This window comes from Cynocephalus volans, chromosome 2 (assembly GCF_027409185.1).
Source record: "Cynocephalus volans isolate mCynVol1 chromosome 2, mCynVol1.pri, whole genome shotgun sequence".
Taxonomy (NCBI): Eukaryota; Metazoa; Chordata; class Mammalia; order Dermoptera; family Cynocephalidae; genus Cynocephalus; species Cynocephalus volans.
Window position 1 is genome coordinate 130,040,024 of NC_084461.1, and position 15,858 is coordinate 130,055,881.

At 36.9% G+C, this 15,858-nt stretch overlaps 1 protein-coding gene across 1 annotated transcript in view; it reads left to right on the forward strand.

Moving 5' to 3' along the window:
- The first annotated feature begins 7,450 nt into the window (after positions 1–7,450).
- Positions 7,451–15,858, forward strand: part of STK32A (serine/threonine kinase 32A) — a 76,564-nt gene continuing 68,156 nt past the window's right edge. Inside the window, exons 1-3 of the mRNA XM_063087188.1 lie at positions 7,451–7,472; positions 9,033–9,088; positions 10,273–10,424. Of these exons, the coding sequence (XP_062943258.1) occupies positions 7,466–7,472; positions 9,033–9,088; positions 10,273–10,424 (215 nt within the window). The 5' untranslated portion in view covers positions 7,451–7,465. The remainder of the gene's footprint in view (positions 7,473–9,032; positions 9,089–10,272; positions 10,425–15,858) is intronic.

Below are 15,858 nucleotides of genomic sequence, written 5' to 3' on the forward strand. Positions count from 1 at the left end.
AAAATTTCTCTTCTATGTAATTTTTCTTACAAAGCTGTTGTAGGATGTGCTTCAATAAAACAAGGGAATAAAGCAAGAAAGAGGGAGATATTGCATACAATAGCAGGAATCCATCCTGAGAGAGGAATGAAGGAAATCCCCAGGATGATGGGGAAAGTAAGCCCAGGAAGACAGCTGTGCAACAATAGAGATAAATAGTTCAGACTGGATTGGTCAGAGGGCTCTGGGAGAGACATTTTCAGGAAGATGACTCTGACTGATGTGCCTGAACATGATGAAAGGGGATTAGACAGCTAGAGAAGCATTGGGGATTGCATTAGGCAAAAGACAGAAAAGGAAGCTCATGTATAAACAAGACAATTATCAACCCTAGGGAAAGCAAAAAGTTGTGTGAGAGGAAAACTGATTATAGTTTACTACCTAACTCAGTTGAACGTACCATTTGTCTATGCATAATAATGAAAATACTGAATATTGATCTAATCAGATTGTTCTGCCAGCTACAACTATATTGGAAAGATGGGAGCATGGTTGGGTAAAACCAAAAGAGCAGGAATGTGAACTAAATCCTCATCTTCCATCTTGGAAATTCAGTAACTAATGCCTAAAACTGAAAAGAAAGTCAATAAAATTACTCTGCTATTTAGAGACCTGGTGGACTCTACCAAATTTATTAGCTAAAACAGACAAAAGTTGTTTTGTCTTGGCTGGGAGAGATTGAAAGGAGGATAAATAGATTATAGAACTGTCATTTTATCCTCTTTTTAGTAACAAGTCTTTTAGAACTATTTGATTCTTTAAACTATATATATATATATATATATATATATATATATATATATATATATATATATATATATATATATATATATATATATATAAACACACACACACACATAACAGAAAAAACCAAAAGCATTAAAAAGACTGAAATACATCAAAATATGAATCATGGATATCTTTAGATTTTTTTCTTTGCTGTGTTTTTTATACCAAAAGCATGTTAGTTTTATAAAAAAATAACCTTCATTGTAAACAAGAAATTGAAGCTCAGAAAGGTCAGATAAATGTCCTAATTTCGTGTCTTGTAAGTGGTGGAGCTCAGATTCCAGTGCGATTCTGTCTGACTCAAATCATTTTTATTTTTCATCAAAGCATTCAATCTTCATTAAAATCTAAGAAGCAAAACTCTTCATGCTTCACCATACTCTCCATCTCTGAAGGTCCATAATGCCTCTTTGTACATCATACAAGCTAACACTCAATTGCTTTTATTTATTTATTTGTGTATTTATTTTTCTACCTATTTATTTATACTCGTCTAATTACAGAAAGATGAGAGACTGGATTCCAAAGATACATACACTATACCAGAATAAAATAAAATAATAAAAATGAGGTACGGGCATTTGATTATCCAGAGTTTTGTGTTCTTGGGTTTTGTGTCTTCTGGGGCAGTGATTCTGGCTTTGTGCTTATCTTGCTGGGACTGTCTTAAAAGTATGTAAGTGAGTTTTTTTTTTTTCCTAACTGACTCCATTTGGGAATGCAGCATAACAGACAAAACATCCATCTAGTTCATGGAAAACTGTAAAGTTCACTAGAAGAGCTGCCTTTTTAACCAGTCCTTAAATTTTGTCTGTCCTCTTTCTCCTTTTCTTGGCAAATCATGCAATACCCATTTTTAAAAACAGGTAAAGTGACAGCAGGATTTAGAAAAAGGACTGACTGTATCTTTGTTCTGATGAGGTATAGGGCAGACTATAACTTAGTGCCGGTGCCTTTCTGTTGCCATAGTGAGATACATCTACTTCTGTTCAAAGATCATGCAGCTCTGACAAAGCAAATACCCTCTGTCTCTAGATGTTAGTAATTCTTTATTGCTGTAGGGTTTTTACCCATGTCCTCACTTAGGAGGGTTAGTGGTTGTGAAGTGTATGGGGTGGAGAACGGCAGTTCTCAAAGAATGTCAATCCTTGAGGTTTTTATGATGTATATCCAATGTCCACAGAGAGATCTGAAGTTGTAATATTAGAATGACATTCAAATGAAGACTTTATTGCCTAGCTCATTAAGAAGTCTTTTGATAATAGGTTGTTGGTAAGATTTTATTAGGAGGTACATATTGTAAATGATGTGCTAGGAAATCAACATGGAGGAAATTATCTTCAAAAATTTTTATCCAAAGCCATCTATACTCTATGAAACTTTGGTGGTGGTACTACATTCCCTCCTACCTTCATTAACAAGTGTTTATTGTGCACCTGCCATGTGCCGAACATGGTTCCAGCGATGTGGATCTAGTGAGGAACATGACAGGCTCAGTGTCTGCCTCTGTGGAGTCCATACTCTTGGCACTGTTTGTTCTGAGTCCCAACATCAGTTTCCCTAATATTTTGGCAAAAGAGGTTATATTCTGGGCTGATACCAAAGTAACTCTTCTAGTAACAAGAGCAATACCCAAAACAGCAGTAATAATAATACATGTATTGAGTTCCTACTACTCTCTGCCAAAAATTACATGATAAACACCTTTGATATGGCTTATTTCACCTAGTCCTCATCATAACTGTAGAAGTTGTACCACACATGACCAGAATTTTACAGGGGAGGAAACTGAAACCTAGAGAGAGGTTAAATAGTTTACTCAAAGTTCATAGTTAGTGAGTAGTGCAGCCAAAACCCAAACCCAGAGTTTTATGCTCATAGCTACCAGAATGTATTCTGAAACTTTTAGGCCACATCACAATATTAAAATCATGGAACATGGAGCTACATGAAGTCAGATTCAAGTCCAAGCCCCACTCCTGGGGGATTTAACTCTTCTGCGTCTATATAATTTATACGTAAAATAGCAATAATAATATTATCACCTTATGCTATTTCGGTAAGGATGAACTAAGATAATGTGTATTAAGATACCTGGACAGTGCCTATACATGTATATACTTAATAGATTGTGAATATAATTATTAACTGTGACCTAAGAAATGGCACAGTACAGGCAACAGAGACCTGTTATTAACCATTTATAGACACCATTATTTATTCAAACTCATGAGGATAGGGGCAGTGGTGGAAAGGGAGGTTTAAGACAGCTGATTTAATCAACACACATCTGTTGAGAGCCTCTTCACCTCAGGATTGGGTCACTCAGTAAGTGCATCCTCTCTGCCCTCAGCATGGCCATATGTTGAACTCCTACCCGTTCTGCAAGGCCCAGTTGAAATGCTGCCCCTCCTTGAAGCTCTTCTTTATCTTCTAAAGCAGGAAGAGGTTTCCACCTTAGAATTCCTATGGCTTTTACTGTATAGAGCAGTGATTCCTAAATAAACACCTGCTGACTGGTTCCAGGCAGGTTTTATCAAAATCCCCCAGGAGCTATTAAAATAGATTCCTGGATCCAGCCTCCAGAGAGACTGATTCGTATAAGGCCAATTAATCTGCATTTTAAAAAATGTATTTGCATCATTTTGATGGGTGGCCAAATTTGGAAATCACTGTAGGAAAACTCTTGTGGCTCTCAGTATATTATGTTACTTTATATTGTAGTAATTTATATGTATGTTTCATCTTTTTTTCTGGGAAATGATCTTTCTGTTACACCAATGTAGGGATAAAATGAAGCAAATCTGTAGGAAAGAATAGAAGGTCAAATGCCTTGCAAATTTTTTTCAGGTTTTACTCATCTCTGGGATGCTTTGCTGGATTCCCCTGGACTAGACTGGCTTTTCCTACTATATGTTCCCATTACAGATCATCTCCCTACAGCAGTGGTGCTTGTATTACTTGGAACTTGAATTAGTTTTTCTAAAAAAAAAAAAAAGAAGTAAAAAGTTGAATCATTGGAAGGATATTGAGGTTGTCTGCAGATTAATCAAAATAGGACCTATAAGGATATAGAGCCAAACACTTTAATGCCATCAGGACTCACCCTCTATCTTGTGATTCCACTTTATTCCACATGTCAGCTTTACTCTCTTTGACCTGCTGATCTGCTTTCTCTATATTCAGCCAATTCTGTTCTCTTGGTGCTTTGTGACAGAGGGGGGAGCATGCATTTCCAGATCAGAAAATCCAGCATAAAGATGTAGATTGGAATGGTTCGGGTCATAGTCTTACTCCCAGACCAAGATTTCTGGGTAGGGGTATGGGGTGTGAAGAGTGACAGATGCCAGTGACTGCAAGCAGTTGATGGAACCTGGGTTGTAAGAGAGGATCCATGAAAAATGAAAGGACCTGCCTAAGAAGAGGAGAAGCAGAAATATGAACTTGTTATGAGCTGGGTCTTTACCCGATGCCATGCTGCTTATCCTCCTTTCTTGTGCACGATTACCTGTGTGTAATGGAATGCAGTAGAGAACAGTGTCTGAGGGCAGCTGTGGAGTCCATGTGAATGGGACTCTACTTTTCTGCGACTTACCTACTCCGTGGCCTTGGGAAAATTACTTAATTTCTCTGGGTACTATTTCATAGAGTCAATGGAAAATTGAGATTATATATGTAATATCCTTGGAATAATGATGGGTTCTTTACATAAACATTAGTGATTATAATTATTCTGTTGTCCCACTAGACTGTAAGCCCCATGAAGGCAGGAAACCATGGCTCACTTTCTCCCAGTAACTAACACAATGCCCGGCCATTACTGAGTACACAATCAGTAGTTTCAGGTCGTTGTCAGTGAACATGAACCAAGTTCAGTGAGCAATATCTATGACAACTCTACTGCACCTAGAGGCTTCTGTTTTACTGGAGAAAAAAAATCAGATACTCTCTGAACTGGACAACAGAAGCAGGGCATGAAGCCAGCTAACTCAATTACTGCTTCCATGTTGAATTGGCTTCACCTTTAGAGAAACACAGCCTTGAGCAGTGTCATATTTAAGCAGCAAATTTGTATAACAAATTAACATATCAAAAAAGGCAGGTAAGACTTCTGCTTGATTCTCCCAGCCTCCTGGGGAATTTATCTTATTTTGGTACTTCTGAATGTATTCAGATCGCACTGGTTTAATTTGCTATCAACTGGGACCGTATACAGCATTGGAATTTAATGCTGGGCTGTATAAATAAAATTTTACTAAATAAATTATCAGCATAATCAAGCTGTGGAGAGCCAACTTTAAGAGGATATTTTTGCAATGCTCTTTAAAAGCATCCACTTTCTAACAATCATATTGGCATGACCACATACAGGGAAATTGTAAAGTGTTTTAGCTTTTAATTTAAGCAGTAGCAGAAAAACTTTTTGGAAACTTTGGAATCTGAAAACTTTTTTACTCTGTGTATCTTGAATAGCTATAACATAATTTGCTCTAATGCTATATTTTAGAAAAAGATTTTAAAAACTAAAGCGGAGCCACGGCGCTCCGCCACGGGTTCGGATCCTATATAGGAATGGCCGGTGCACTCACTGGCTGAGTGCAGGTCACGAAAAAGACAAAAAAAAAAGAAAAAAAAAAAAAAGCTGTCGACTTAATAAGTACATGTTTTTAACAATGTTGAAGTAAAAAATGCCTAAAAAAGACACAAACCCAGAGGGACAAAAAGAAAAAGATCGATATATTAGACTATGTAAAATTTAAAACCTCTACATTATTAAAAATGTTTTAAAGTTAAAAGCCAAATGAATAGCCTAGGAAAAATATTCCCAAGATATGTTAAAAAGAGAGTTAATTTACTTAACATTTTTAAGTGTGCTTGCAATTTAAAGACTGTTAACTCACTAAAAATTTAAAAATATATGAATAGGCAGTTTGCTGAGAAGAATACATATATAAATATATGCAGCTTCACTCATCATAGAAATATAAAGTAAATCAATAATTCAATCTTTTTCACTTATTATATCAAGGGCAGTTGATATAATAGTGTTGGCAAGGTGGTGGACAAAATGTCATTCTTACACATTGTTGATATGAAGGAGATATGGTACAACATCTTTGGAGACCATCTGACATACATTAATTAGAAAATTCACATATTCTTTGACCAGCAGTAGAACCTTATAAACTTTGCCTACAAATATATGCACAAAAGCCTAACAAGGATGTTTGTGGTGTTATTGTTGGTAACAGCAGATAATTAAGCTATCTTTCAAAGTCCATCAATAGGTTAAATATTTGATGGTACATTTACACAGTGAAGTACAAAGAGGCTGTTTAAAATAATTATAGGTATAAACGTGATGGTGTGAATGGACATGGGTGATATAGTTAGGAAGAGCTTTACAATCTATGTGCCTATAGGAATGATAGTATATTGCTATTGCTGTCAAGAAGGATCACATATATGCAGAGAATATCTTTTAAAGAATATACAAGAACCAGTTAAGTTTTGTATACTACTTAATAGAGGAGAGGCTTTTAAATGTTTTCACCACAAAGAAATGGTAAATGCATGAGGTGAATGATACATTAACTACCCTGACCCAATTAATATATAACACATGTACCAAAATATAAGATTGTACCCTTTAAGTATGTACAGTTACAATGTGCAAGTTAAAATAAAATTTTTTAAAAAATTGTTAACAGTGGCTGACTCATGGGAATGAAACTGAAAATTTGGAATGGGAAGAAGGCTTAATTTTTATTGAATTATTGTGCTTTTTAAAAATCATTTGTAATTTTTAGTTTTTAGTGGGCCAGACATTATGCTCTGGTTTATAGTGTCTCATCTTCAGCTAGAGTTTCTTCTTTCTTTTATATTAAGGCATAAATAAGATGCGTTATCTCTAAAAGTTTAGGCCTGTCACTTTTTGTGACATTTCAGAGATCACATTAATTTAGGCAGTTCTGCTGGTAGAAATTTGCCAGGAACCTGACATGTAATCCTTATCATTTTCATTAAGGCTTAAAATCGTTTGTAAAAGGACATGGTTCATGATGTGGATTAACATCACAATGGAACTTCATGCTTTCTAGCTTCCAGCTGTATGCTTTTAGATTCAAAATGTCATCACAGTGTCCTAGGCTGGGCTGCTAGTGGAGAAATCACAGTGAGTTATTGGATTTGCTCAAGATAAAATCTTGGACTTGCAAATAAATCCTGGTCAGTTTTTTTTAACACTCCTGTGGTACATAATATACAACCCAGACTCATGTAATGAGTAAAAAAAATCGTTGTTTTGGTTATTTAACTAAAAAACTCAAGAGAAAACACAGGAGTGTTTTTCAAATTATTTTGACCACGATCCAAAGTAACTAGATAGAGGTGGTAGTCACACAGCATCATAAATGTAATTAATTCCATGAAATTGTATGTTTTAAAATGCTTAAAATAGCAAACCTTATGTTGTATATATTTACCAAAACAAAAATAAATAAATCCTTAAAAATTATATCATGACCCAGTATATACATACACACGTAAGTAAATAAACAGCTTTTTTAACACTCTCTGGGTAAAGGATGTTTTCTTCTTATCTGGGAGGGTTAGTCCCATTTTTACAGATGAGAAAATGGAGGGTCATAGGGTTCATATGTGATCTCAAGGGATGTTGCTATTTTGAGTCCAAATCCAGGGTTATTGGTATTATACAGACTGCCTCACATGACTAAGCATGTGCTAGAAATAAAGGGGTTTGAGAAGAGGAGGAAGAGGAAGTGATGATTAAGTCATATTACAAAAGTGTTTGACCCTCAGAGAGTTTGAAAAGACCTGCAGAGGTCCGTTTACCCATCTCCTTTTCCTCCAGGAGAAGCTAATTAATTATAGTTTTAGAGAGACAAACTAGGTGTTTTAAAGAGACGAGTGGTAGCTTCCAGTGTTTCTACGATTTTTTCTGAATAAACTCCTAAAATCCCTCATTTGGAATTTTACCCATAAACCCTTTTTCAAAAACCAGGAAACAAATGAAATCAAACATTTTCTCAAAATCATCAAGGCAAGAAACCAAAGATTGTCACCTGCCGGGGAGAATCTGTACTTTGTTCTTCTCATCACCAAGCATTTTATGAGCATTGACCCAAGAGACCACCCTACCTACAAACTAAACATCTATGCTTCTTACTTCTAGGAGCAGAAATTTTAAAATGGCAGATGTGGAATATCATCTCAACTTCAAAAAACCATTTAGTGGACTTTTCTACACATACACATCCTAATGTTAGATAACTGTACCTTGCAGATTAGCTCATTCTATTAACTTATGGGTTTAATAGTTTCCTACCTGGGAAAATTGAAATTATTTAGATACAATAGAATAGTTACAGTGAGAAAATAGGCAAGCAGAATGTTTTTTAAAATGACGATCCTCAGTAGAGCGTGTGTACCCAGTACCAGACCTCTCTGCAATCTTTCTGTGTTCGGAGGTGTTTCTCCTGGCCCTGCTGCCTATGTCAAGTTCCCCGTTACATGTTCTTAGAGCCCCACAAACTCTCTTCTTTTTAACATTCAGCAGGACTTTTAATTTTCAATTTATTTTTGTGACTATTTAATCCATAAGAGTCTCTCTCATTATAGCGCCCTCACTAGACTATAGGCTCCATAAAGGTAGACATTATATTTTTACTCTATTATTACTGTATTCCCAGCACTAAGCACTATGATTAATACATAATGTGTTCAATAAATCTTTCTTTTTGGACTCTACTTTTTTACTTTTTATTTTTCTTTTAATTGAAACATAGTTGATGGTACATATGTGTGGGGCACAGGATTGAGTATCAATACCTGTGTGCAATATGTGATGTTCAGATCTGGATAATTAATATATTTAACATTATACAATACGATCACTTTTCATGGCCTTTTACCAATTCCTCCCTCACCCTCCCTTCCCGTTTCTTACCTCTGGTAATCTCAGTTCTGTTCTCTCTTTTTGAAAGTTCAACATATTATTGTGATTGTTGTATCTTTCTTTCAACAAATCTTTCTTGTATGAATAAATTGGCATTTTAAGGTAGTTTGGAATGTTGCTTTAAACAAGGTACTTCAGTTTGGCCAAATTTTTGTTTATTATTTATTAGCTACTAAAAAGCAATTGCTAATTATTTATGATGTTCTTCTTTTTTGTTGTTTTACAGTCAACTTTGACCACTTTGAAATTTTACGAGCCATTGGGAAAGGCAGTTTTGGGAAGGTGAGAACCAAAATTATTAAGTAGCTGAGGAAATGGAGGGTCCAAGAATGTTCAGATTATTGAGTTACTGGAACCACAAGGAAAGATAACTTAGAGAAGATTTTTTTTTTATAATGGATTTTTGTAAAATTGTCACCATAGTTTGAGAAAGGTGTGTGACAGGTCAGATAATGATGATATACTGTTCTCAGAATTATCTCATTAAAGGCAAATCTATTCTCACTAACATTTAAGACTTTTATCTCTACTGTAAAGGAGATTAAGATTTCAACATAATTTTTAAATTGTACCAGCTGTACCTCCAGTAATAGTTATCTTGTCAATTTAAGAGTTAATTTTTGTTTGTTTTTGGAGGCTGGCTGATACAAGGATCCAAACCCATGACCTTGGTGTTATCAGGGCCATTATCTCCCACATGAACTAACGGGCCAGCCCAAGAGTTAATTCTTTTCACGTGGGGAAAGAAGCCATTTGATTTCCATTTTCTTTTCCCCAGTTGTGCCATGTTTTTATCTTCAAAAACTTACTATGAAAAATATACATAGTCTGACTTTGTTGTAGGAAACTTCTAGATTCAAACACTGATTATTAATTTCTCAGTGGAGAAATACTCTGAGAGAGAATAATATTTCATATTTCTTATTAAACTTGCATTTTAAAATCATCTGCTGTCTATTTTATCAGGTATTATATGGTCCTCTAAAGGAATTTCAAAAACATGAATGAACACCATATTTAATGTTTTCCCAGTGCTTAGAGTCCTTTTTAGTTATGTCACCTGTGCATGTAAACAGAAATTATTTGCACGTTATTGTTCAGCTTGATGGTTTCGTCATATCCATTTTAGTCACTCAATGCTGGATTAAGGATGTTATTTGTTACTGGAAGATTCTTGACACAGAGGCAGCTATTTTCTTCAAAATGCTGTCTAAAAAAATTCCAAACACAGAAACAGGCAAACTCGTTTGAGAAAGCAGAGATTCAATTATTAACATGGTACACAGGGAGGAAAATGAAATTTTTACTCTAAAATCAGAACTAAGCGAGAACTTTAACAACTTTAACAGAGAATTTGCAAGTGATAAGACATCCAAGCCATGCCAAAGAACAAGTCTTGTTCTGTCTCCCACCACTACGATCTGTCATCTGTCTAATGACGTTTCTACTTGGGTTTGCACCACTAGGTCTGCATCGTACAGAAGAGTGATACCAAGAAAATGTATGCGATGAAGTACATGAATAAACAAAAGTGTGTGGAGCGCAACGAAGTGAGAAATGTCTTTAAGGAACTCCAGATCATGCAGGGTCTGGAGCACCCTTTTCTGGTGAATTTGTGGTAAGTGGTTTTCCGGGCCCTCTGAATGGAGACACTCCCATCTCCATCCCCAAACACCGTTACACAAATGCATCTTGATGACCATGTGTACATTTGTAAGATCTTCCTCAAGGGCTTTTGTTCTTCTTGGTTTCTTTGGCTTTATAATGAAAGAAAAATTTTCTTCTTTATTGTGGGGGGGGTGGCTGGGCGGTAACGAGATCCAAACCCTTGACCTTGGTGTTACAACATCGTGCTCTAACCAACTGAGCTAACTGGCCAGCCTGAAAGAAAATTTTTGTTTTATTGTTATCAATAAGTACTCTTGGTTTAGCTGTCACAGTTCTCTTAGTCCTTGAGGTCAGTATTTTTTTTAAAAGCATTGTAATTAAATGGGCTGACAAGGAATGAGTTCATATGTCTTATCACTCATTAGATACTTTTTCCCCATAAACTGTGGGGGAGACACGTTGGGTACAAAGTATGGCCTCACTGTCTGACGTTAGGTTGGTCTTTAGAAATTGTACAGATCACTTTCTTCTTAAAATAATCGCCGATAAAACTGGTTTCTTTATAGCAATTTTTTAAGCAGCCACATATATACCTGTGACTTGAAATAGAAGAGGTGCTGCCTTTCTTACCAAAGAGATTTTAACAGAGCTGGAGCTCACTTATGTCAGTGGCTAGACATTAAATGACTGTGATCTGCTCTCAAAGTCATTACCATAATCCAAGCCTTAAAAAAATGGCAGAAAAAAAAAAAAAGCTTGCGGTATCTGTTACCTCCTGCTCTTTTCTTGTGTGTCGAGTCTTTGTGTCTCCTTCATTTTGCTCTACATTTTAATGTATCCATTATGTTAAGAGCCAGTTCTTAAAGCTAATTCAGTATGATTGTTATTTAAATATGCATACCAAGCAGTTCTTACTTACCAGCAAAGGCAAAAAAGGGTCTTTATCCAGAGAATGCTTATGGAAAAATAATTGAGATTTCACTATGTGCTTAGGGACATCCTTCTGGAGGAATCAGTGCATAAAACCTTCCTCCATCCATCTTTAATTAATACAGTTCACTTAATATACAATTTGCTCAAAGCCTTTATGCCACAGTTGAAAAGAAGATGGTTCTTTGTGACTTGGAAATAGGTCTATTATAGTTTATGCACCACTCGATGTGGGAGTCTAATTTTGGCTCAGGCTCAATGTATTTAATCAGTTTTTCAGAGTGGCCTATTCAAAATGCTGCCATGTAAAAAGTTAAAATGGATGCAGCTTCCCCATCCTTAGCAATCATCAAGTTGCCTTTTCCCCCATTTCTCCACCTGAGAGTGACAAGGTGCTATCACTTGACAGTCCCCCTTTATTCAAAGTCATATTTTTCCTTCTTCAAAAGTTCGACCAACTAACTTTCTCTTTTTAACACCAGAAACCCTTCATAAGGACATACTTAGCATTTTGCCCTTTCATTTCTGTCTTTCATCACTGTGTGGGCAAAGTCAATTTTTTTCTATCCCTATTTTTTTTTTTAAAAACATAGGTGTTATGAGGCATTAAGCTGGCCAAAGTTGAGAGATTTTGCTATTTGCTAACTTGGTGTCCTTGCAGGCAACATTCTACTCTCCAGGCATGCTAACCTGGTGATAACATGTCATATATCCTATTATGTCCCTTTCACTTTTCCACTGAATCTCACAGTGGAACATTCCATACCATTAACACTAATAGAAGAGACCCCCTCCCCCGCCCCGCCACCACCATGATTCTAACCCCAACATGCACAACTGGAAACGGGGAGGGGGATTTTCTTAAAAGTGCAACAAAACCCTGCTGTCTTTCACACCTTGAGATAAAAATCTTCACAAACATTTATTATTCATTCCTTCTAATAAATGCTTTCTGCCTTAGTAAGTACAGCCTAGCAATGTAAGTGAATCTTTCCACAGCTATTAAGCATCTTGCAATGCTTCTGAGGGTGTGATTGTGAGTTATTTACATTATCATTTTAAAATCACATTGTTTTAAGATAGGGTTGATGCGTGTAACTTGGGTTGTTTTTATGAATAAAATGAGATAAAGTGCTATGCCCAGTACCTAGCACATAATAACATTTGTCTTACAAATGTTAGTTGCTTTCCTTCCTTCCTGCATGAAGGTGTAGCATTCTGAACATGCCCATCACTGGCGGGCCAGTGTGATATCCAGAAAACAAATTGAGGGGTGCTTGGCCCCAGGTATCATGGCATGTTGTGGCGAGGGGGATCTTTGACTCATTCTCCGTAAGAGTATAAGTTGTTTTGTTTTCCACCCTCATTCTGCAAATCAGACAAAAAACCAAAAATTCCCAAATATATTATGTGCAATGTAATCAAGATTTTATGTCCTAAGTTTAATTATTAGATTTCTCTTTATATCCCCAAAACCTCAGGTGTTGATTTTCTTAAGAAGCATTGTATGATTTTGAAATAACAGCAATACTTTTTTTTAACGCTTGCCTCCTTTGTGTACTCTATTTTATTGATATGCTATGTAGGCCTCTTAATATTGCTTTCAATAATCTTCTTATATCTGTTCAAATGCCCCTAACTTCTGGGGATGTGTCCAGAAAACTCTGATTTTTCAAGCTGAGGAAAAACACAAATTATTTCTCTTTTAAGCAGGTTTTAAACCAAGGTTAAGAAGTGTGTGTGTGTGTGTGTGTGTGTGTGTGTGTGTGTGTGTGTGTAGGTAGATATAAATATATACATATTTATGATATTTGCATTACAGTCAATTTGAAAAACACAGAAAATCACATGGAACAATGAAAATTCTCCAATAATCCTACTGCCTTTAAACAACCACTCCTAACATCTTGGTATATGATTTCCAGTAAAATGCCTGCATTTGGTTTTCTGGTTTTGATCATGCGTTATCCCCATTCATTCCTTCATTCATGTGTATATCTACAGAGCATCAGAAACAGGTTATAAGTAGGGTTGCCAGATAAAATACAGGATGCACAGATATATTTGAATTTCAGATAAACAACCAATCATTTTTAGTAGATGTCCCAAATATCATGAGATATATTTTTTACTGAAAATTATTCATGACTTATCTGAATTTCAGATTTAACTGGGTATTTTGTACTTTTATTTGTTAAATCTGGCAACCCTGATTATAACAGAGACGCATACATGGGGTTAGAGTGGTGACAGGAGTGGATGGAGCCCTCTTCTGCCCGGCATCACCATTGACAGGGAGAGACTGACATTAATCAAATGGCACGTGAATATATGAACCATGAGAAGGGCACGAAGGGACCAAGTGTGAAGAGCTGTGTATGTGTGTGTGTGTGTGTGTGTCGGGGTTTCAGGGAAAGAAGTTAACTAGTCTGGGGGCAGGAGTCTTAAGGGGGGAAGAACATTTGGAACTAAAATTTAACCTACCAGCCTCCACAACCTGGCCCCTCTCAAAAACACAGTCTTTGGATGTAGGTCACGTTATCAAGCGAAGGCTGCCAGACAGAGCTGGCATCCAGGAAAAGTAAATAAAATCTTCCTGCGAGTCGCTCCCTGAGGGCTGTTAACAAAGCCCTGGCAGCCTGCAGCAGGAAAACAAATAGGCCCCAGTCATTCCCAGCACAGCGGTTCCCCAGGTGGCTCTTGTTAATTGAGATTAAGCCTGCAGCTGCACACAGCTCCTCAGAGCCTTCGTCTCCTTACCCACGTCCCTGGTCCCTGTGAACAGAAAGGGTCCACATGTGGCTTCAGGAAATTAGGAGACAAGATCATCTGTTTTAAGTGGAAAGGACCATCTGTACTGGGACAGTAACAAGGGATCCTTTGAAACGGCTGAACACAGCTCAGTAAATGGGTTCCCTGGAGGCAACAAACTCCATCAGCTGTGACTCAGATTGCCCGTGTTTCGTCTCAGAGTCACAGACTATGAGAACTCAAGGCAGCCTTCAGAGCCACAGCATCAATAACAACTTCCCTATTAATGATGTCTTATTACTTTGAGTTTCACATATATTGTCTCATTTATTCATCCTAACAACTTTGATTGGTAGGGATTATTATTTCCGTGTTCCACCTGAAGAAACTGAGGCTCAAAGAAGCTAAGGGATTTTTGCAGAGTCACACAGGCAGTAGTTGGCAGCACCACAACTCAAACTGAAGAATCCTGACTTCAAAGCCCCTGCTGTTCTGCTGCAGTCTACCATCCCCTGTGGATATCTTGTTAGACTCCCTGACAAAATATGCAAGGAAGCAGAATTTATTTTGTTCGCTGTCTTTAGCACCCCACAAGAGCACAAACTCCATGAGGTAGTGTGTTTGTATGCTTCTGTTCACTACTTCATTCCCCATCTTCTACAACACAGTAAGACCTCAATAAACATCTGTTGAATGAATGAATGGAGTTAGCTGTGAGACGAGGCCTCTGGCTCCTGGTTAATTGCTCTTTTTCATATCATACCAATGTGCACTTTTGCACACTCACAAACATATCCTCATAAAATCATGCCCATTCCAGTTTCTTTGCAGGCTCTGGGGTCAGATGGACTTAAGTTGGAATCCCTGCCCCACCACTTGGTAACTGTGTATTAGGCCAGTAACATTACATATTTTGCTTGGTTTCCTCATCCATGCTTGGAAATGACAACAATAGTCATGTCAGAAAGTACAACTACGAATAAGAATGTGTATATAAAATACCTCACATAGTAGGTGCTTAATAAATGATGACTTTAAAAAAACAACCGAAGGAGGTCCCTGCTAGAAATGGAATGTTCCCTCTGCCTCCAAGGCCAGAGAAGATTCTTGAGTGGACAAGTGCACCCGAGCTTCAGCTGGCCTCAGCATGTTCTAAATGTTTGAAATTTTAAATCTCCTTTTTTGAATACAAAGTGATACATAATTTGTATAAATATGCAAACACAGGAAGTTCTGATGAAAATAATAAAGACCTATATGTCATCACCCAGAAATATCTGCTCCATTAGTTTCTTATTGTTTCTGTAATAAATTACCACAAACTTCATGTCTTACCACGCAAATTTATTATTTTACAATTTTTGAGGTCAGGAGTCCAAAATCATTCTCACTCATCTAAAATCAAGTTGTCAGCAGAGCTGTGTTCCTTCTGGAGGCTGTAGGGGAGAATTTGTCTCCTTACTTTTTCCAGCTTCTAGAGACCTCCTGCATTCCTTGGCCTATGGCACCTTACTTTATGTTCAAGTCCAGCAACACAGCATCTTCAAATTGCTCTCTGACTCTGGCTTCCTGCTCCCCTCTTCCATCTTTTAAGGACCCTTGTGATTACATTGGGCTTACCTGGATAATGCAGGATAAGCTCCCTATCTAAAGATCCTTAATCGCATCTGCAAAATCTCTTTTGCCACGTAAGGCAACCTATTTGCGTGTTCCGGGGATTAGAATGTGGTCATCTTTGGGGGGGTCATTATTCTTCCTATCTC